Below are 23,434 nucleotides of genomic sequence, written 5' to 3'. Positions count from 1 at the left end.
AACAAATTTACAAATTGAAAACATGTGTACAGGTTCATGGAAAGCACAGAAAAATCTTTTATTGAGGGGGCAAAAAATAATCATTCAAGGATTTGAAGATATAGTTCTTCGCATGGCGTAGTCTCAACCGCAAAATTATTCCTTGAACAAACTATGAACTGATAAATTCCTACCATGTACATTACAATTGTCAAAATTTTGTTCTTGAAATCACTCGCTGCCATACTAGAGTTTGATATTGGGCAATAGAATGCTGGAAAAAGCTCATAGCTCTCACACTTCTTCAACCTACAACAAGAGAAATTAAAGGTTTAGCAGTCAACAGATTCTTCACGAATCTTTAAATCGAAAACTAAGTTTGACAGGCTGAATATTTTGTTGTTTTCTTGAGTTTAATTGAGAGTTCAAATGACCTGAGGGAGACTCATTAATTCGAGAACAGCTTTCTTTGGGGTTAGTTCATTGTCTATGATCCGAGCAACTGCTGTCAAAACTGGCATCTTAACATTATACTTCTGAGCCAGAGCAATCACAGCCCCAGCAGTTGATACACCCTCGGCTACCTACAACACTCGGTCATTGTATGAAAAAACCAAGTGGCTACAATTTGCCTAGCAAAGGCTGCATGGAGGGATTTACAAGTACCTGATTCATGGAACTCAGTATATCATCGAGCTTCTCTCCTGATCCAAGACGGACTCCAACTGTTCTGTTTCTTGAAAGATTCACAAAACACGTAAGCATGATGTCCCCAGTCCCTGATAGACCGGTAATTGTCGCTGGCTTAGCCCCCATCTTCAAGAAATGGAGTAGAGGGAGATTTTGTGAGAGAGAAGGAAATACGGGAAACAACATTTTTTTTTCTAATAAGCAGTGTAGACAAATTGAATTCAATTGAGTTGCAGACTATTGAAGGTAATATGAGAACCAGTTTAGAACTGCAGAACAAAGTTATTTTTGGATGAGGAATAATTTTCTATGAAAATAAGATTTACCTTTGTTGCCAACCATCGTATCTCAGAGCAACCTTGTGCAACGAGAGCTGCCATAGAATTATTCCCAAGATTCATCCCTACCACAATCCCTGCTGCTATTGCGAGTACATTCTTAAGTGCACCTGCAATTTCCACCCCTGTAACATCACTGGAGTTATAAGGGGGTTACAAGCTGAGCACAACAATTTAATTATACATATGGATCACGGTGGTTCTTGACTTTCCATAACATAAACCACTAGAACCTATATGACACTGATAGAGATACAAGGTAAAGACTCTGGAATTTGTGAATACATGAAATGTGGAACATCTGCAAATTAGAGTGTGCAAGCAACAAGGAAAACTCCTGCTTTCACTTGATTAATTAACTGGATTTACTAAAGATCATCTACCTAGAAGTGCTGATTCTTAAGTGCTTAGAAGCAAGTAGCTGCTGAACTGCATTTGCCAATTTTCTGTCTTTTGATGCCACGACCATTGCTGCAAAAGCAGAAGCCAATAGCAAGACTATAAAAACCACTACTGACTTAAAAAGGTATTGTGTCTACTCTCTTACATTGTTGTAATATACTCAATAAATGTAAGTCACCTGTTGGTAATTTATTCATGAGTTCCAGTGCAAATGAAGGACCTGATAGTGCAATGAAAGGCTGTCGAGGGTTCCTCAATGCTTGGGGAATAATCTGAGACATCATCCTCAATGTGTTCAGCTCTAAGCCTTTGCTAAGGGATATGAAAGGCAAGCCAGGATCAACATAATCCGAGATGCCCTCAAGAAAAGATGAACTGAACTGCATTAAAATGGACAAGATTCAGGCAATCAACCCTGCTTCATAAACTAAATTAGTGCAACAGATTAAAGATTTCTTGTGAAACTTTTAATATTTGATAATACAATAAAAAGCAACAGAATACAGAAACTTGAAAGACCTGCACGGGCACAGCATGGAGACAATAGTCCGCGCCAAGTAAAGCAGTTTTGGCATCCGTGGTTGCAATCACATTCTCTGGAAGCTTCTGTTCTGGGAAGTACCGACTAAAAACAGAATATATACGCCAACAAATTGCATCATTATATATCAAAGCATTGCTTAAGTTATTATTTAACAGAGATAATCCTTACCAATTACAATGTTTTTCATTTATAGATTGACAAACAACAGGATCACGCATGAGCATGTAAACTTTCAATTGAGCCTTCCTATTTGCCACATGGGCTGCCATTGCCGTACCAAATGACCCTCCCCCAAGCACCACCACCTACCAAAGTAAAAATTAAAAAAAAAATGACAATAAATAAAAAAATAAAACTATCACCCACCATGGATAAATGGATCATTTGTATAAAACTTTCCCATATTATATTAAAAAAAAGGCATGGTAATCTGAACATTGCAATGCAAGATATAAATATGTAAAACTTTTTAACCTTGTTAGTACGTTCAAGAATGTCAGTCTTTGCCTTGGAACGCCAAGTGCGAGACCACCGGACCAACTTATCCCACGCAACTTTAACAATTTTACGACGGTCCCTACCGTCCCGGGTCCTGGTTTCTGAAGAAACAGCAGAAACTGGTTCCGGGTCCGGGTCATCAGGATAAGGGGTGATGATTGTATTATCATTATTATTATTGGTCGTGGCAGAACCAGAAGAAGAGTTGAGAGTGAAAACAAGTGTTGGGTTTTTTGTGGGAAAATGTGGGAGTTTGAGTTTGAAATTTTGAATATGAAGTGAGGTTGATGAGTTAGTTGTTGTTGATGTAGTGAAGATTGGATTCAGGAACAAGCGCGGCTCTATTGAATTTGAGGCTGCCATTTGTTCGCAGATGAAACTGCGAGACTTGAGAGTGAGAATTGGTATTTTTTTTTTCATCTTTTTCTTTCAATCCTTTTACTACGAGCGTTCGTCATTTGGGCCATTTCTGGGCTTCATATAAATGATACTTGCTAAAGGTTAAAAAGAATGTTACTATATGAGCCCGTCTGAATTCTTGTCTTAACCCTTTTAAGAATAGTGTAGTCTAAAGGGGTGGGCTTCTTGTCAATTGAAAACAACACCATTAATTAAACGTTGAAATTCCAAAAGAAAATAAATGAGCAACCACAAATATGTTCATTGACTGCACCACTTAAGTTTTAAAGTTTCGTTTGGTATAATTTTTTAAATAAAATTTATTTAAATAACTTTTTTATTAATTAAATTTTTATAAATTGAATTTTTACTTAAAAATTTTAAGCGTTTGCTTGTCAATGAGATATTTTATTAAAAATTATAAAATTACTTAAACAGACAAAATTTCTAAAATTATGTTATAAAAAATGAAATAACAATTTTTAAATAAGTAAAAAATATTTTAACATTTTAATATTTAAAAAAGATTTTTCAACCTCTACTCACAAAAGTTGAAGCACAAAATTTCAGATTTTACTAATGGAGACAAAATAGTTTATAATCTTCAAAAACTCTACTAAAAAATAACTAAACAATATCAAAAATTTTCATAAAAGTTTAAGAGATTAAATAAGTAATTATAACCATTAGATAAATTATACCAAACAAGCAATAAGTCCCTAGAAAGAAGTATATCACATTCCCATTGGCATCTTATAAATACATGTGTATGTTGCATTATTGAGTAATTAGGAAAAAAACTAAATAATAATTAACAGGATACTATTTAGGACATTGTTTTATTCCAAAATTTTCTGTTATAAATAAAAAAATTTAGATTAAAACAAAGTACTAGACAATACCTTATTATTGCCTATTATTTAGCCTTTTTCTTAGTTACTCAATAATGCAACATACACCTACATTTATAGGATGCAAATGAGAGGAGGGTAAACTTCATTCTAACTTGGGACTTAAGTTAGTGGAGAAGTTAATAGTTTACAACAAATATTATATTATCATCATCTAATAATTTACTACTAGTTCTTTAAAATTCTGGGTAAGCTTTTTAAGAAGAGACACATACTAAAGATGTCAATAAGATTAGTCTGATAATTGGGAACACATGAGACAAGAAAGGTCAAATTCCTTAAATTCAGAAAATGAGCAAATTCTCATATGCCTAAAGTCCTGAAATCATTTTAGTTCAACTTGAATCATAACTGATGTGACGTTCATCTATTAATATCTTATTTGATATTGAGGTGTTGTTTTAGGAAAAAAAAATGATATGTTTGCATGATAAAATAAAGCACCCAAAATCAGGTTTTCCTTAAAACTTGACTCTGCTCATCTAGCCATTCCAAGTAGTCCAAAGAGTGTTGGTGAGCTTCCAACCAGTCTAGAGAGTAGGGGTGGACATGAGTTGGGTTAGATTGAGTAGGGTTTGTCAAGACTCAACCAAACCCATTATTAAATGAGTTGAAATAAAATTAACCCAACTCAATTAAATAAACATATTCGACCCAATCTAACCCAACCCTTAGATAATCGGGTTGGATTGGGTTGATTAGGTTGAAGATTTAAATGTCAGATCAAAATTAAAAATTAAATAAAAAATATATGAAACTGGAAATAAAACTTATTGAAATCAAATATAAATATGTTATAACATGAAATATTCGACAAAGAAAATTGAAAAACCAACTATATTAAAATTGAGAAAATTTCAACAACGAGCTTCTAGACTTTGTTCTTGGCATCCCGCATCTCTTTTTTTAATTCCAAATTCACACCTTTTAGATAATCAGCTAGTATCATGTCCTGTAATAAAATGAAATTGATTTATAATTATGTACTATTAACTTGTTAAGTATTTACTAAAAAAAAGGAGAAATTAAAACTAAATTACTTTCAAAATTAAATTTATAAGATAATAAATTTACAGAGCAATTATATGCTACCACGTCAATCAACAGCCACAGGCTCAACTGGAATATTTACCAACTCTAAAACAAATAAATGACAATGAAAAATTAGTTTAAGAAATAATAAATAAACAATATAAAAAAATATACACCACAAGCAATAAAAAAAAATGTTACCTGCTTTAAGTGATTCATAAAATTCTTTCTCCTCCATTGATGGCTCACTATCTAATGCAACTGGAAGATTGTAGCCAATTTTGTGAGCATATTAAAGCTTCTATTGTTTTTGGATGTAATGAACTTCAAAACGGATCAAGAATACGCCCTCCAGTACTAAATGCAGACTCAGAAGCTACTATTGATACTGGAATTGCAAACACATCTCTTGCAACATGTGATCAAATTTGATACTTTGAAGAATTAACTTTCCACCATTCTAAAATATCAAATTTAGTATCACATGGATCTTCACTAGGCTCCAACAAATTACCTATCTACCTCATATTTTATTTCAGCATGTACCTTCTCTTTCATTTTCTTGAACGTAAATAGCATTGCAGTACAAAAATCCTTATTACCATTTTCCTTTTCCACATCAACTACATTGACCAAAGGTGCATAATTAGAAACTTGGTTATTGGCAATACCGTGACTATATCTAAGGTAGAATTCATAAAGGTGTGACATAAGCCCTTTGATTCCCTTTGCCACCTATTCTACTTTTGTTTCACCGTACATTTCACCAATAAAAAATGTAACATAATCTAATTTATACCTTGGATCAAGAACAATTGCAACAAGCAGTAATGTGCTAACGTTTTCAATTGTTCACCAATACTTATCATACTTCTTTTTCATGCTAGCAACCATACTACCTAATAAAAAGTCTTCACTCTCAGCAAAAGATGTCATCTCAGATTTAATTGAATGTAAGTCATGAAAGTACATGTGAGAAGTAACAGATAAAGAAGCACTAAATTTTTAAGTGACTTTGTAAAAAGACTCCAAAAATTTCACAAATATTTCAGCATTAGCCCAGTCTATATCCTTTGGTGGACCCTTCTTTTTTCCACTATCATCTTCTGAAAAATATATCATATAAGGTTCATCATCGTAAACCAACCTGTCAAAAGCTTTTCAAAATTTTAAAGCACTTGTTAACATCGAGTAAGTAGAGTTCCACCTTATAGGCACATCTAATGTCACTGTACTTTTACTTTCAATTTTTTCATGCTCACGACATTTCTTAAATTTTTGTAACCGTGAGGCTGAAGATCTTACATATCGCACGGCATTGCGAATGCTAGCAATTGAATCATGCATGTCCTTCATCCCATCAGCTGCAATTAAGTTAACAATATGAGCACAACATCTTATGTGTATAAATTCCCCATCTAACATTAGGCAATCACCATTCCAATTTTTTAGTTTCTTTTTAACATAATTTACAGCCACATCATTTGAAGTTGCGTTATCAACCGTGATTGTAAAGATCCTCTCAATACCTCACTCTAGTAAACAACTCTCAATCAGCTTCCCTATTGTCTCTCCTTTATGGTTGGGAATTGTAGAAAAACTCAATATTCTCTTGTGTAACTTCCATTCATAATCAATAAAATGGTATGTGATTACTATATAATTGATATTTTGAATAGAAGTCCAACAGTCAGTGGTTATACAAACTCTTTGGGTATTTTCAATAAATAGCCTTTTCAAATTAAGTTTCTCATCTAAGTAAAGTTGGTAAATATCCCTGGCAATTGTTCTTCTGGAAGGAGGAGTAAATTTTGGACAAGCAACACTATAGAAATATCGAAACCCTTCCTTCTCAACAGAGCTAAAACACATCTCATCAAGAATTACCATCCTAGCACATGTCTTTCTCCATTCTTCCTTACTAAATCCCACAGGTACTAGACTACCAGGAGCACATATATTGGATATTTTTGCATTCACCAAACCCTTTTGCTTTTTATCCTCTCCTGCCACAAAATTCTTATATTTTTGACATCTTAACTTCAAATGATTCAACATATTCTTAGTCCCAAAACCTGATTCACAAGAATAATCTTTTTCACAGTAATTACACTTACATCTATTACCTCCGACATACTTGGTAAAATGTTCCCACACATTTGATGGTGATCTCATAAGTTTTCGCTTTTTACGCTCGTCATTAGGATTTTCAGTTGCTCGAACATCAGCATCATTGACTTGCAAAGTCGAATTGTTATCCATCTATCAAAAACAATAACAATAAATGAATAAATATTGATAACAATAAAACAATCTATATTTAAATAAAGAACCTTTTTATAATGTTTTCATGGCTTGTCTTCTTATGGCTATCAATTCCAACTTCTAATATTCTATATCCGAATTCCGAAACATGCATGTTCATAAAATAAAAAAGAATTATTTCATGGTTTGTCAATGAGTAAATTTTGTTAGTTGACAGTTAACGCACTGAATTTTCTTCTTTAGAACATGCATGCATTTCTCAATTATTAAATAAAAAAAAGAATCTATAGAAAGAATTGTCTTCTTTAGAACATGCGTGCATTTCTCAATTATTAATATTTTTATATTAAATTTTTAATGCTGGTAACGTTGCTCACATCACGAGCGTTTGATCAAATAATCATGCATTTCCCAGTTCTTTAAATAATTGGCCGTCAATTCCAATTCTTGACAGTTAATGCACTAAATTTGCTTATAGGCGTCAGTTCTAACCTCCAATATTCTATATAAAAAACATGCATGTTCATAAAATAAAAAAGAATCTAGAATAAATAGATCGGAGAAAATACTTACTTGTCTGATAATAGAGATTTTAAAATTGAGAGAGTGAGTTTAGATATAGAATTAGAGTTTAGAGCAGTAAATTCAATAATGAAATAGTCTCTTTTATAAAAACAATAAAAAGAATATAAATAATAGATTAGTCATTTAGGTCATTAGGGTTTTGTAATTAAAAATTTTCTTCTTATTATTATTTATATGGGTTAGGTTGGGTTTAATGGATTCATCACAATTAACCCAACCCAACACAATTATTAATTGGATTCAAAAAAATTAACTCAATTAACCCATAAAAACTCACTTTACCCGTTAAAACTTAATTGTGTTGGATTGGCTTGGGTTAGGTTGGGTTAGGTTTGCCCACCCCTACTAGAGAATGTTGGCGAGCAGTGGTGGGCGAGTAGTTGACTTTATGAAAAAGAGACCTAATCAAAGCCAACTTCATGTCTCGTCTAAAATTCTAGGGAAATTTACACCAATAACCATAAACATTTTGACTTTTTTCATCTTAACCCTCCAAACAAACTTCTATCAACATTAGCCATAAAAAAGCCTTTGAGACCAAAATACCCCTCTCTCTCATCTCTCCCCCAACAATCTCTCTTTCTCCCATCTCTCCCAAACCGAAGAACCTCCCATCGTCGGTGGCGTCGACGGCAACTTCAGCACTCGTCGGCGGCGACTCCATCCCTCATTAGCGTCCGATCTACCATCTACAGCCTTGAAAAAACCCTAAGTTAGCCATTTTATTTATTTTCATTAATTTAAAATGAAATTTTAGAATAATAGTGGTTGTAGTTTGAGAATAATGGTGGTGGTGGTGGTGGTGTTTGTGGTGGTTGTTGTTGTTTTGGGAGTGTTTCTTTCTCAATTTTCATTGGCATTCATGAGGGAACCACTGCCTAGCGTGGGTGAATCTGCCTCTTCGTGCGACAGGCTGCATGTCGCACCAAGCCTTGGAGCGACAGGCTTCGTGCGACAGGCAGCCTGTCGCCAGATTCACCTACGACTCGCTTTTCACTGAAACTTTCGAGCAAGTTCAGAAAATAACTCATACCACTATGTGATGCCGATTAGTATTGGATCTGAATAGATTATGATCGGATTTCACTTTTATCGTTGCATTTTGCCGTCGCCGTTGGTTGATGATTCAAGAGTGGAAAACTACCTTTGGTTTGACGAAAGGGGAGAAAGAATGTTGCTTTTGGTTTGTAAAGAAGGGTAATTTGGGGAGAAAAGTGTGTGTTTGACTAATGTTGATAGAAAAAAATTGAGAGGGTTAATTATGAAAATAATAAAAATTTTATGGTTATTTTTATAAATTTCCCAAAATTCTAGGGATTGGATTTTTATCCATAAAGCTCACAATTGCGTGATTTTTGAGGAGTGGGAAATAGAGTCTTATCCAACAAATCCATAACCCTAGAATATAGGGAGGATAAAGGGTAGGTTTTATCCAAAAAGGCCCACTCCACCGATGTCCATGGGAGGGAGGATTTTTAACTCTTATAAAACTCTCAAAAGACTAAGGATAAGGGGACCTTTTGAACTCTGAAAATCTTACATAATTTAATAAAAATTAGAAAACTTATCTCTGATTTTTCTTATCCTTTCTATTTTATTATTATTTTTGCCCCCTTATATCTTTCTTACCTATTTATGGAAGAATTTCTTCTTACATTTGTTCATTTTTTACTCCTTTTTGTTCATTTTTACACAAAATTTGTACACTCGTTTATCCCATGAAAATCCTAAATACTAACTTGATTGGATTCCTAAATACAACAGAAAAACTTCTGCTCGCCAGGTTAAAATCGTGCTCGTCATTTCCTGCTTGTTAGATTGGATTCCTAGTCGCCAATTTCTGCTCAAAATGACAAATCGAAGCTAGAGACCTTCTCTCCAACAAATAAATTTAAATCCTAGTATTAAAATCTGGTAGATAGCCCACACACCGACCCGACCAAATTTTGGCATCAACAATATTTATAAAATAAAAGAATTTGATACGGCTATATATGCTCAATATATATAAGCCGCTGACCTAGAAAAAATTTCACTCATCATGTTCAAGTACCATGGAAATGGCTATGCTCAATATAAAAAAGGATTAAAAAAAAATCAAAACAAAACGCGACTCCGTGTTTGTAACATCGACAGGTGAGGCTTAAATCCAAATCCCATTAAAGCGGCTGGAGCTTTCAGTATTTTGATTTATGGTTCTAAGAGTGGTTTTCATCATTTGATGCTTGCCTCAAGAATGGATGATGTGCTGAAACATTTCATTCCTAATTTTGCTCATTCAGTATTATTGTTAAGCTGACATTGGCATGCATTGGTCTCATTTTGAATAACCATTTTTCCTTTGTATAAGCACTAAAAAATCATATGAAAATTTGACACTTCAAATGATCTTTCAAGCCCTATTACAGGGCATGATCTCAGGGGCCATGCTGGGGTATGCCGTGGCAGGGCCGGCTTTACAGTATTAGGGGCTTTAGGCGAACTTTTTTTTTTTTTTACGAGACTTCTTTTTATTTAGTAATTTCAATACTCAATAAAACAATAAAGAACTGAAAATCCATTTTAGTTTTAATTCTTGAATTTCAACAAATAATCAAGAAGATTCTAAAAATTTTCAAAAACAAAATCTAAAATTTATCATTAGAAATTATACAAAAAGAAGCAAACGAATAAATGAGAACAATACTATTTTCAAATAGAATATTTAAAATGGTGGCACATAAAAAGTTGAGATCATGAATTGATGGTTAGATAATGGATATGGACTTTGTATTTCAAGTAACTAATTTTTTCTTTTTCTTTTTTGAATGAACTAATGCATGTAATAATCTTCATTGTAGAGAAGAGAACAAGAAATTTTTCATCTATAATTTTTTAGATTATAAGATTTTTAGTAGAAATTAAAAGGAATACTCAAAGTCAAAGATTCTAATGTTGAATAATTGAGCTTTTTTAAGAAGTTGAAAAGATAAAAAATTTAGTTATTTTTATTAGAAAAATTAATACTGAATAAATTAATGGTTAGACAATATTATTAATTATATCTCTTTAACAATAAGATAACCAATTATAGGTTTTTATATAAAAAATTATTATTATTAATTATAGGATAATTATTAATTAGAGATATGTCTAATAGACTTTTCAACCACACATATAATTTTGTTAAAAGATTTTATTAACTAGAGAATTATTACTAATACTAAAAAATTGAGGCTTTTTTTAAAATTGAGGTCTTAAGCGACCATCTTGTTCGCCTATACTTAACGCCATCTATGTGCCGTGATTGTTGAACTTCCAGAAACTAAACAGGGGTGATGGAGCATATTATCTTAAAATGTTTCACTAAAACATGAGACACGAGGTATTTTGGCAATAAAAGTCTTCACTTCTCTATAATTTTGTCGTGCTTACCCAGAAAATGAAATGCGCTCTCCAATTTTTTCACCTATTGGTGGAAGTAAATTAAGGCTCTACAATGGTGTTATCTTCATTAAAACACAAAGCACCTAGTGGGATATGAATTGCAAGCACAAAGAAAAATCAATCTCATTGCTTTAGAGTTGTTTTAAACATGAGGTAAAGCTGCCGGTAAATAATGCACTCCTCAAGACTCAAGAGTCATAATCCTTATTTGAAGACGGTAGGCAAACACATATTTGATGACAATGCCAAAACATTACCAATCCTTTGGACTTCACATCCCGTAGCTTTCCAGGGTTTAACGTTTGTGACTGTTTTTCCCCTCCCTTGGAGGAAGGGTTGGAACACAGAATGAAAGCAAGGGATCAAAGAAGGAACTTTTTGACTGTATCGCTACGTAACAACTGTAGTATCACATTTACTGAAACCTACAGCTATATATTTACTTTACCAGTTGACCCACCTGATTCTATTCACACAAGTAATGTAAAGCACTGCAATGGAACACTAAGCAATCATAGAATAAATATATCTCACCGGAGGTTCATATCCAGGCTTCTCTAAGGATATCTTTCCAATTAAATCACCCAAAGCTTCCTTGCTCTGTGGCATACGATGACTCTCGGCAAGAGAAAGGGTTTGCCGTGCCCTTCAATAAAGCTTGAAACGGCTTTATTCATTCTGAATCTTGGAAGAAATGACAACAGATACGGATTCTTGAATGGCGAATACATCGAACAAGTTGAAGAGTACACATCAGTTATAGTCACCAACACTGGAAGCATGCATGTTGTCCGAAATCAAGAAAGAGTCGGTCTCCAATATGTTAGTCCCTGGCATGCGACCATTGGGGTGCCTTCCAAGCTACGTTTCTTTACTTTACAACACTAATCCGGCTGACTAACTGCGATGTTGGCCTCAACAACTTGGCCAAGAATCACAACAATATATCAGCTGAAGCATGCTCTTTTTAAAGCATTACCACAGGATTCTTATGTTCAGCATGAGGCTCTTTCAGCTGCTACGTATTACAACGCTTTCATGGAAGAAGATGGATTTCATACGAAGATGAACAAGTACACCGTGTACTACACGGTGGTGGGAAAGCTCATCAGCCGCAAGAGCTTTGTTCAGCCAGAGTTTCCTAATACAAAAATCAATAACTAGCTAGCTTGCACTTCATAATAAAACACTACTGGCTTGAAAAGTTATTGTTTCTGCTCTCTTCAATGGTATAATAATCTCAAGAAATGATGGACAGAACTGATTTGCATTAAAATGGGACAAGATTCAGGCAATTACCCCTGCTCTAGTGCAACAGTTTAAAGATTTCATTCTCTTCTCATTTCTACTGAAATTTCTGAAAGTTGATAATTTATCCAATCAAGAAACTTGAAAGACCTGCACGGGCACGGCATTGAGGCAGCAACATCCTAATTCATAGATGTTTTGATATTTGATTCAGGGAGGGGGTTGGAATGTTTTCTGATTTTTTTTTTTTTCTGTCGATCCTTACCGTGAATGACATTTGGGCCACTATTCGACGTCATTTGGGCCGGAATTGGGCTTCATGGGCTGCACCGCGCTTGATTGGGATTTAAAATCATTTTCGCGTTAAAAACAATTAATAAGCAGCATTATTTACTTAAAATAATTATTTTTTAAATGATGGCTTAAAACCAACAGTTTATTATCTAACGGATTTTTCTGTTCTAATACTCCATCAGAGAGTACCAATGGTTCGTTATTGGAGCATATAGCAACAACCATTTCATCTGACATCTATATTTTTTATTTTTCAATAGATTTACATCTTTATCTTATATATAGAGAGAGAAGAGAGAGAGAGAGAGAGTCATTCTCTAGTGCAGGCTCCCTTACTTTTTTATACAGACATGCTTTTTAAGCTGTGCAGTTTAAGAAAGTTAGTTTTGAATGCTATTAAATCATATGGCTTTATAGTTCATTACAAAATAAGCCTATTAAACCCCATAGTTGAAAAGCGTGTCCGTACCTGATAATGATCTCACACACAGACACAAGTATAATTTTGAATGCTATTAAACTATATGTCTTTATAGTTCATTAAAAAAATAAGCCTATTAAAATCCAAAGTTGAAGAACGTGTCCGCACCTGAGAATGATCACACACACACAAGTACGGCCATATAGATGTACAAATAATTTATCTCATAGTTGGTGGCCTATTTATGATGATTATTAATTTTTAAATAATACTCATATTGTTAGTTTGATTTAATTAATGGACAACGTTGTTAACTTTGCAATGAACGGTATTGACATTGTCACATAATCATCTCCTTAATATTTTAAAATTTTTAAAAACTCATTTAGGAGATGTGATATGTTAGGTGTTGAGGACGGTATTTATTAGCACATATCTATCTAATTTATGACTACCCATATTATTTAAGACATCTAAACTCCTCAGTTGAAACCTTTAAAAAAAAAAAACTTGCTCTTAAGTATAATTAAAAAAAAATTAAATACTTTTAAAATACACTCTTTTTTTCCTTCAACAAAACCTGCTCTTAACTATAAAAAAGTATTGAATGTTCTGGTCACTCGCTAAATTTTTGTCACGTATGCATTTATTCTTATCTAATTGGTTGAGATATGTATATACCATACCATATTACATGAAAAATAATGTATACGCATAAAAAAAAAAAAGAGAGTACGTAACACTTTTATATTATAAATATACTCAAATATGAGTATTATTATAAAACACAGATTGCCCCAGAAAAAATTCCCATCTTTAATCTTATCTGAGAATAGAAAATTGTCAAATGAATCAGTTGTTTTTTCACTAGTTGAACTCATACTTTCCCAAGAGGTTGTTTGTTGGCCGGTAGCACGTAGTATTAAAATTACACGCAAGAGGCAAGAGACATATTACACGCACACGCTATCTACGCGGCTGCAAGTTTCAACCGGCTCACGAGTCACGAGTGGCTTTGCAGTCGCATTGCGTTGCCCTCTCAATTGGTTATTTTGTTATCTTGCTTGCTCAATCCAGAGAAGTCTCTCACATTGAATACTCTCTTATCTTTCATATTCTTCTTGCACAAAATCAAAATTGCCAGTCTTCTCCCCGTTAGGGAACTTTAAAGGTAACCCTTTCCAGGATTTTTTGTTTTTTGTTCTTGGTTTTGGTGAGTAATTTTCGCAGCTATGAGAGAGCATCATCAACAAAGTGGGCAGCAAAATCGGCAGAAGAAAAGAAGCAAGAAAAGAATTAATGGGGCGGCATCGTCAGCATGCTGTGGTGGGTGGTGGCCAAGTTATGCTGTTGCCTCAGCGTTTAGAGGGGTCGGTAGATGCATGTATGTTGGGTGTTTTCCTATTGTCAGATGCCTTGGATTGGATGATTGCAGACACCATCACCACCACCACAAACATTTTCATTGAGAATGAACGAATTTTGTTGCTACATGCTTCTTGCCTTTTTCATATTTATGTAAATATTGTATTGCTGTTAAGATTGGGTATGAGTCTAAAAACATCCAAAATTTTTCCCTTTTGGAATTGTTTGTGAGGTGGGTTTGTGCTCTTCTTCCTCACCAAGACTAGTCTGTATGCTGTAATTTTACATGAATAAATAGGGAAAGAAAAGGAAATAGTTGTTGTATTAAAACAGAACAGGGTCATTCAAACTATTGAATTTCTTAGTCATACAATAACAACATGTGTTGTTGTAATAAGGCTTAATATTTGAGTAAAACAAAATTCAATAACTGGCATATTGAAGCAAATTAGTCTAATGAAATTACTAATTGTCTCCGGTTGAAAGATGCTATCTTTCAATTGACCAAATGGCCTGTCAGTTTCTTGACATCAGATGGTTTGAGTGGCTTGAGCATGAACATTTGAGCCCCTTCCTCTAAGCACCTGTTGATATGCAGATTGAAATTCTCATTAGATTGACACAAATAAAAAAAATTATTGCAAATTAGCATAAGAAATCACGTAGTATTAGCGAATAATTACTCGTTAATACGAGTTGGAATGTTCTCCGACGACACAACCACAACCGGAACCTCCTTCATAACTGATGATTCCTGCAAAAAAAACAAAGATTGAATGAAATGAATCTTGCAAAACCAGAGTTGCAGATCCAAGAAGATTAATTATAAAGCACCTTAATTTTCTTTAGAAGCTCGTATCCCGTCATTCCTGGCATACAATAATCTGTAATCACCAAATTCACCTTTGTGCCCTGCAATGAATGAAACAAATCGATCCCATTTACATACATTGCTTATCACTCCCACAATTAAGAACTAAAAATTGAAAAAAAAAATATTTACATTGCTGTTCAGGTTATTTTGTTGTTCTTGTTCATCAACTAAGCCCAGAAACTCCAGTGCCCGCATCCCATTCTCTGCTGTTGTCACTGCCAAATCAATTTATACAATTTGTGACTGTCAAAAAATGGGAGGGAAAAAATTTACTCTTTTCGTGTCAAGAGTAATTAAAAGTACCTTTACAAGCGGAGTTTTTGAGCAAATTTTCTACAATTTTGCGATCAACAATACTATCATCAACAGCCAAAACATGGGGTGGTTTTGGATTTGATGATGATGATGATGATGATGAAGCAACACCACAAGCATCCATTACGGCACACAGTCACACACTGCTGTGTGTTGATGCTAAAAAATTAAGCAGAAGCAGAAAGCAAAAGCACTTCTTATGTAACAAAATTGAGACAAAACAAACTCACAGGAAATTTGTGAAGATGGTATTTAAAAAGTAAAAAAAAAAGAAAAAGAAATAAGCAAGTTGGTGGGTGATCAGAGGAATTTGTAATTATAATGAATGATGAATTGTTATAGGAGATGACATTAAAATCAAAGAAGATATATCACAGATATTTCGTGATCCTTTTTGGGGTTTCTCATTTTATATTTATTTTTATTTTTAGGTTTGATTGAATCGGTCCCCATCTTTTTCTGAAGATCTTCATGCAGTAAGAACAAGTTTATACGTAATGTGGGATTTTGGACCACATGTATAATATTAGGTTTCTGTTCTAACTTATTTTCTTCCCGCAATTTAGAGATTATTTTGTCTTAGTTTTAGGATAATCATAAGATTTTGCATAGATTCTCCCAGATTTTGTTTAAATAAAAACGTGATTTTATTGATTTCTTTCCCATTTTAAACACTTGTAAAAGTCAAAAACTTCGTATGTGGGGGGCCAAAAATTCTCTTGGGATTCCTATTTTTTTTCTTTTTTTTTTTAGGCTCACCTTTATCATGCATCCAACTTGTTCGATTCAATTACAATTTTTTTTTTATTTTCGTTACTACAACAAATGTCCTAAGTTGTCTGCTATATACTCTTGAAAATATGTGTTACATTTTCTAATTTGTAAATAAATATAAATGAATCAATTTGGGAAGAGTGACGGTAAAATTAAGCACGATATACTACTCTTAACGAATGTAAAGTAAAATTCCTCTTGATTTTAATGTCTTGCCTGAATTTGATGAAAGAATAATGGTAAACATCTTGAATAAAATTTAAAAAAATTTGCGTCTTAAATAATGTGGTATATGATATATCATTCATATATCGAGTGGTAAATTATAAAATATGACACGTTATGCCAAACAATTTTAAATTATAAATAATCATTACATAGTTAACTATTTCACAATGTATCTGATATATGTCACATCAGTTGTTATTATTAGGGTTTGGTGGGCGTAAATGAAGAAAAGATGAATTGGGCTGATACTGGCGTGAAGTTTGAAAATAAAATGGAAGATTTAATGTGATATGAAGTGGTTCAAAACTGGATAGTAAGAATAAGATCAATCTTATGCCATAAAGATCCAATTTGATACGACTTTGGAATCTCATAGGCAGCTGGACAGATATGCAAATAAATTTTTTTTTTGAATTTTGTACAACAGTCAACAGATTGACAATTTGAATTTCACTTTTAAAAAATGTCAATATTTGCATTAGAGAATTTAAAATATCATAATCTTACCCAATTAAGTAGATGCAATCATGCAAAATGTCTAAAACAATGCAATTTGCATGCCCTTCATTCATTGCACAAAAAAAAAAAAAGATTTAACTTAGATAATTGGTTGCATAACATATAAATAATAAAAATAAATTATGTAAGATATGTGGTGTTCTAATTTATCGAATTACGTTATGCAACATCAATTTGCACAAAAGAAAATTGTTGCATCGTTAGTCTGATGAAAAATTATTTAGTGCAAATTATGAAATCTGAAGTGGGTTGATATACAAGATTTGATATGATATGATGTTATATGAGGAACATGAAGTTGTTCCAAATTCAAAGATACGCATAATGATATGATATAATTTTTGAATTTTATGAAAACAGATAAACATTGCAAGCAAATGGTAACATTTTTGCTGAACAGAATCTACATCAATGGTAATTTGTTCATGCGGAGCTGTATCGGTACGGATCATGGAGAAACGTCCAAGAATCTAGTTAGTGATTACCATTATTAGTCTTATTTTTAAATTTTGAAATCTTTCCTTCTATTATATTATGAGATTCACTCCCGTGTTTGATTATGAGATTATTTTTCACTTTTAAACATTTGTTATATGCACAGCTCATGAAAGTATTCGCAAAAAAAATTTCATTTTTGTAGAGTGACACTTGCTCCAGGAACAAAAGAGCTTACACAAAACATGTTTGTAGATTGTAACATCGACAGGTAAGGTTCAAATCCAAAACAAAATCCCATCAACGGGGCCGGAGCTTTCAGTTTTTTTGTTTATGGTCCTAACAGTGGTTTTCATCATTTGATGCTTGCCTTAGGAATGGATGATGTGCACGGCCCTGCAGATGTCATGAATGGTATACCCTTGAAGGTGGCCACACCCTTGTCATCCGTGAACAGATTCTGCACCCATGAAAAAGCCAGAATTATATACGGAAAATGAGTGAGTCTCTAATGACCACATTTGCTCAAGACTTGACACAACCATTAATAGATACAACTAATGCTGAAACTATTAGCAATTCACGGCTATAGCTCATGATTTGCTGATACATTTCAGATCTAATATCAAGGACATGTGGATGGCAGAATCCCCAAATAAGTTTAAATATTTAACCATGCTACTAATGAACAATTCACATCACCCGTAAGTATCTCGCATTTCTATAATTTTTTGTCTTAATAAATAATGAGCAAACTCATTTCTGAAATTAAATAAAGAGTGGAAGGTAATGAACAGTTTGGATATGCGAGGTATGAACTAGAAAGTAATAGCCACAAATTGGCAAGTGTAGAAAAGAGGAAGACATACCGGCGTAATCTTCTCCAGCTGCTTCTTTTTTGGATTTAGAACATCTTCTGGTTTTCCATCGATCCTGTAAAAGATATGAAAAATCGTATGTAAGATGAAGCAAATACTGGGGAGAAAACAATTTTTGCAGTATTAATAGGGATGGGAGAAAATTTTGCTTATTCAGTATTATTGTTAAGCTGAAATTGGCATGCATTGGTTATTTATACAAGGAACTGAACCATCTTCAGTTCTCATTTTGTATAATCCTTGTTCCTTTGTCTATGCACTAAACAATCAAATGAAAATTTGGCACGTCAAATTATCTTTCAAGCCATATTATACAGCCATGGTGTCAGGACCATATTGGGGTATGCCGAGATTGTCAAACTTCAAGAAACTAAACAGGGTGATGGAGAATATTATCTTAAAATATTTCACTAAAATACGGAACAACAGGTATTTAGGCAATTTTGTCGTGCTTACCCAGAAAATGAAATGCGCTCTCCAATTTTTGCACCTTCTGGAGGAAGTAAAGGCTCTACATTGGTGTGATCTTCATTTGAAGCACAAAGCACCTAAAGAGAGGAATTGCAAGCACGAAGACAAATCAATTTCATTGCTCTAGAATTGTTTATAACATAAGGTAAAGCTGCCAGTAAAAATTGCACTCCTTAAAAGTCATAATCCTTATTTGAAAACAGTTAGCAAACACATATTTGATGAAAATGCCAAAACATTACCAATCCTTCCGACATCACATCCCGTAGCTTTCCAGGTTTAACATTTATAATCAGTGCAACACGACGATTCTGAACAGCACAGGAACACTAGCTTCAGAATTCAATTATTCAAAAACCAATAAAAATGCATATGAGAGTAGCTCTTTAACTGAGGAAGCAATTATACCGTCAAGTCATCTGGATTACAATATTTTGCCAAACCACTAACTACCTGCCGCAACTTGGCTTCTCCAACATCTATCTCCTCAACCAATAAACTACGTTTCAAGTAAGAGAGTAAAAATTATGTTTTCTTATATTGATAAATGCAACCATACATCAGATCTCAGAAAATTCAGAAGTTAATACTACTTCAATTAAGAGTGCATCAATTCGGCTTTTTGAAGAAAAGAATAATTCAAGAATAGAGCTTGTAAGCATACCTATCAGCAGATGGATGCTTCCATGATTTGCGAATAAGACCAACCTGAATATTCAGTAAACTGACACTAAGTTCTTTGTCCTTGTCCACTGCTGCAGTTTCAGATGATTTCTTCTTTTCTTGACCAGCCTCCTTGTCTCCCACAGCCTTCTTTGTCTTGTCTTTATCAACAGCTTCTGTTTCCACTGATTTCTTCTTCTCTTGAAGAGCCGTATCCCCTTTCTTTTAAGTTCTCAAATAACAAAGTAGACATGTCATATTGGCTAAGAATTCTACCAAGATGGACATATCTAAAACCACAATGATACTCTAAAACTTTGATCCATGACAAAAGCTGGTATAGGTCGAATAATGCAAGGACAGAATAGTTTTTCCTTTTATTCAAAAACAAAAAATTGTTCTTTGCATTTTTATTATCAAATAAGATGATTTTTCAACAAATTTTTAATAGGGATCTTTATTAAGAGACTTAAAATCATATAATGCCAAGTATGTATTAAGACAAATCCAAAAAACAATTACCTTAGCATCTCCGGACTTTAAATTTGAGGGCGCTTCTGACTTTTCTGCATTATTTGTGCTTTGCACGGTCTTTTTTGCATTTGAATCCACAGCACTTTTTGCTCCATGCAACTAAAATTTATAATGAACATCAAAAACTTAATCAAGAAAATGCTTGATTAGTAGACAACTAACTTGCAATTTTTTTCCCTCTCTCTTGGAGGAAGGATTGGAACACAAAATGACTGAGAAGCAAGGGGCAAAGGGTCCTTATATCAGAAGAAACTTTTTGTCTGTGTGTTTCAAGTTTAAATATTCAAGCAACCTCTATGTAACAACTATAATATCACATTTACTACATTTACTGAAATGTATATATTTACTTTACCAATTAACCCACCTATCTCTATTCACACAAGGAATGTAAAACACTGAAATAACACTAAGTAATCATGGAATATAACTCACCGGTGGTTCAAATCCAGGCTTCTCTAACGATATTGTCCCAAATAAATCACCCAAAGCTTCCTTGCTCTGTGACATATAATGACAAGACATTTACAAGCACAAGATAGTTATATTTTCTGTATTTCGAGAAGGATAAAAGGGTGTCCAGATCACTTCTCCAGATATGTCTCAATTTTTTAACTGAACAAGATCTGTAAGTGTTCCCACCTGTATGTAGTCCATCCATCTCATCACGTGTGGCATCTTTCCTTGGTCCAAATTTGCAAGGCCTACCTGAGAACAAGTATCCGCATAAAAGACAACATCAAAATTCACATAATTGCTTCAGAAAGGATGATAAAGTTCCTTTTTTGATGTTTTATATCCCAAAGTTCCCCTTTTCCTCAACTCAAAGTAAAAATCAAGCTCATTAAGGAGAAAAGCAATATAACTAGAGTAAATTAATAGAAGCATTACAGTTGTCCAACAGTGTTGCTGTCCGAACAATTATCTAGCAACACGCAAAAGCATACACTCACAAATGAAGACTAACTGTAGAATAAGATGAAAAATGCATACCACAAAAGAATGTACTGCAGAAAACACAATAACATCTGCTTCGGAAGTTCTCAATCCATTGCCCAAAAGCACAGATTTTGTAGCCAACTCTTCATTTAACTTGATAAGAACATCAAAGCATGCCTTAGAATCAGCAGGAAAACTTTCTGCAAACTCTATCCACTTCATCACCTAAACAAAGTCAATTTCACAGATGAAGAATCAATAGCTCGATACTGATATTGCCAACAAGAGTCAAGCATAAGCAACTCCTATACAGCTAAAGTACAAACTCTCTCTTCATCAAGTGATGTTATCTTATTTACAGCAGCAGAGGAAGTCGGCCCACTAGTCATTCTAGATTTCTAGTCATTCATACAACTGGACCAAAATCCAACTCGACCAATGTTAACTACCACTATTTTGGTTGTCCAGTCTAGATAATATACAACACAGAGATGAACAAAATCAAGTTTACCTCATCATTGGATCTCTTTCCCGAAGACTTTAAGATATCAGAGTATAATGTCTTAATATCCTTCTCTGCAGCATTGCTCGAAAAATCTTTCTGCATCAATAAATTCTAAGTTCAGCAAGTAAAATTTAAACAACATCACCAAATTCAGCACAAGATAACCATCATCCCAAATTACCTATACATATCAGCTATCGTTCATAGAAAAGCACCAAACTTTACATAAATCTATTCAACAGCCAAAAACTATTACGACCCAAGCAAGAATTTAGAAGCAGTACCCACTTACTAGAGACAATTAAATCGTACGAAAATTTGCATGTTACAATGAATCATTAAAGAAATTATTCAAGAAATGAGACTAGTACAGCAACTAATTGAAGTAAGAAGAAAAGATTTATTATTTTTAATGCTTACATGGTCTAAAGAGAGGTGTTTGCAGAGAATTGATACAATCAGCTGCTTCCTTGTGGGATTCTTACTGCCGTTTGCGGCCATGGCTTCGATTTCGACCGAGCGAGCTCTCAGTGTCAGTGGGGTTTCTTTTAAGTTTTAAGGTTTCGTTTTGGGCTTTTGATGAGTAATTTTGTAAGAGATTAGCAGTTGATGAGTTATTTTGACAAAATATTGAACAAGTTTTAAAATCTAATTCAATACTTTAACGAAAAGACTAAAATGCCCTTCAAATGTGTCAAATTGGCATATAACTCGTGGTGCAAGCATTTTAGGTAGGGCTGGCAAAAATATCCATCCAGTCCGGACTGGACCGTATTCGAGTGTTGTGATTGGGGTATTATTTGGTTTGGGTATGAAATAAGATCAATTTTAGACATCACTTGATAAATTCATATTTCAGTTCGGAACTCATATTTTATTAAAAAAATTATAAAATATATATTATTTTAAACACTTATATTTATATGACTATTTTATTATACATATATAAAATTTTAAATACTTAAAGATTATATTTTTATGTCAAATTTTATTGAAATAAATTTAAGACTTATAAAATTACCAAAAAATTAAAAAATATATACACATAATATTTAAAATATAAAATCCGAATACTTGGATTAAAACCTGGCTCGGCGCTGGGCTTAAAAACTCCGATCCGAACATATAAAAATTGAATCCGAACCATTGCAATACCCGGACCCCGCCTGGGGTTTTACCAACCCTAATTCGATGTACCTCGTAAGGGTGTGTTTAAGGTTGTTTTTTAACTTAAAGATATATATATATATATATATTTGGATTTCACATAAAAAAGTACAATGAAATAAGAAACAAAAGTTCAAATAGATAGTCACACTCACATAAATCTCTTTGTGTAAAACCTTATAGATTGCAAATGAAAGGAACTAAAGATGGAACAAAAATCACAGCAAGAATACATTGAGCCAATTTTGATTTCAATTCTTTTCATATATTGGCAATGGCTTGACAATGAATAGAAAAATTAACCATAATGTTGATAAAAATCCTATTTGTAATTGAGGCGCTGCATCTTTTAAAGTATAATTACTGTAAAAAAAAAAGATATAATTATAAAACAAAAGTTAATAATATGTAATAAATATAAAATTTTAATAATAATTTTAATAAAATTATTAAAGATATAATATATTTTCCTTCATACAAATAAAAAATTATATTAATGTAGCTTCCAAAGTACAACAAGTAGTGTTTACCAAACGTTTTTATTACTGTACATTTTAAGTATTGTCCAACCTCAATCTCAAACGCACCTAAAATCTATTTATATTATGTTATTCCGCATTTTGTAAAAAGAAAAAAGAAATAATCTTTAATGTAGGGCTGAAATTAGAACTTTGAACATTATGGAGAGTATCATCATCCTATCATCGACTGGCTCAGTTCACCATTGAGGTTCTG

General features: G+C 33.3%; 3 protein-coding genes across 4 annotated transcripts; all 3 read right to left on the bottom strand.

Annotated features, from left to right (window-relative positions):
* Nucleotides 1-33: 33 nt before the first annotated feature.
* On the bottom strand, nucleotides 34-2,873 carry LOC102609998 (glycerol-3-phosphate dehydrogenase [NAD(+)] 2, chloroplastic). The gene is made up of 9 exons (XM_006486095.4): nucleotides 2,428-2,873; nucleotides 2,122-2,258; nucleotides 1,929-2,034; nucleotides 1,588-1,789; nucleotides 1,391-1,478; nucleotides 996-1,143; nucleotides 646-795; nucleotides 414-563; nucleotides 34-288 (listed from the first exon to the last, which is right to left on the bottom strand). Exons 1-9 carry the CDS (start codon nucleotides 2,869-2,871, stop codon nucleotides 274-276), a joined length of 1,440 nt encoding a protein of 479 aa, XP_006486158.1. The 5' UTR covers nucleotides 2,872-2,873; the 3' UTR covers nucleotides 34-273.
* An 11,828-nt stretch (nucleotides 2,874-14,701) lies between these two features.
* On the bottom strand, nucleotides 14,702-16,035 carry LOC102610311 (two-component response regulator ARR17). Its single transcript, XM_006486096.4, has 5 exons — nucleotides 15,575-16,035; nucleotides 15,401-15,486; nucleotides 15,232-15,309; nucleotides 15,081-15,151; nucleotides 14,702-14,981 (listed from the first exon to the last, which is right to left on the bottom strand). Exons 1-5 carry the CDS (start codon nucleotides 15,708-15,710, stop codon nucleotides 14,894-14,896), a joined length of 459 nt encoding a protein of 152 aa, XP_006486159.1. The 5' UTR covers nucleotides 15,711-16,035; the 3' UTR covers nucleotides 14,702-14,893.
* A 1,683-nt stretch (nucleotides 16,036-17,718) lies between these two features.
* LOC102610619 (uncharacterized) lies at nucleotides 17,719-22,140 on the bottom strand. Of its 2 annotated transcripts, XM_006486097.4 has the most exons (12): nucleotides 21,953-22,139; nucleotides 21,539-21,628; nucleotides 21,082-21,252; nucleotides 20,731-20,796; nucleotides 20,524-20,589; nucleotides 20,077-20,187; nucleotides 19,556-19,776; nucleotides 19,300-19,390; nucleotides 19,134-19,202; nucleotides 18,877-18,968; nucleotides 18,412-18,475; nucleotides 17,719-18,002 (listed from the first exon to the last, which is right to left on the bottom strand). In XM_006486097.4, the coding sequence occupies exons 1-12, from the start codon at nucleotides 22,031-22,033 to the stop codon at nucleotides 17,898-17,900; spliced, it is 1,227 nt and encodes a 408-aa protein (XP_006486160.1). In that variant the 5' UTR covers nucleotides 22,034-22,139; the 3' UTR covers nucleotides 17,719-17,897. The 2 variants fall into 2 exon arrangements, with proteins under 2 accessions (XP_006486160.1, XP_024957318.1); XM_025101550.2 differs by lacking the exon at nucleotides 21,539-21,628 and having other exon boundaries at nucleotides 21,953-22,140.
* Between the last annotated feature and the right edge of the window lie 1,294 nt (nucleotides 22,141-23,434).

Source organism: Citrus sinensis, chromosome 4 (genome assembly GCF_022201045.2).
Source record: "Citrus sinensis cultivar Valencia sweet orange chromosome 4, DVS_A1.0, whole genome shotgun sequence".
In the NCBI taxonomy this organism is placed as follows: Eukaryota; Viridiplantae; Streptophyta; class Magnoliopsida; order Sapindales; family Rutaceae; genus Citrus; species Citrus sinensis.
Note: the sequence above shows the minus strand (reverse complement) of the source record. Positions and strands in the feature narration are given on the sequence as shown.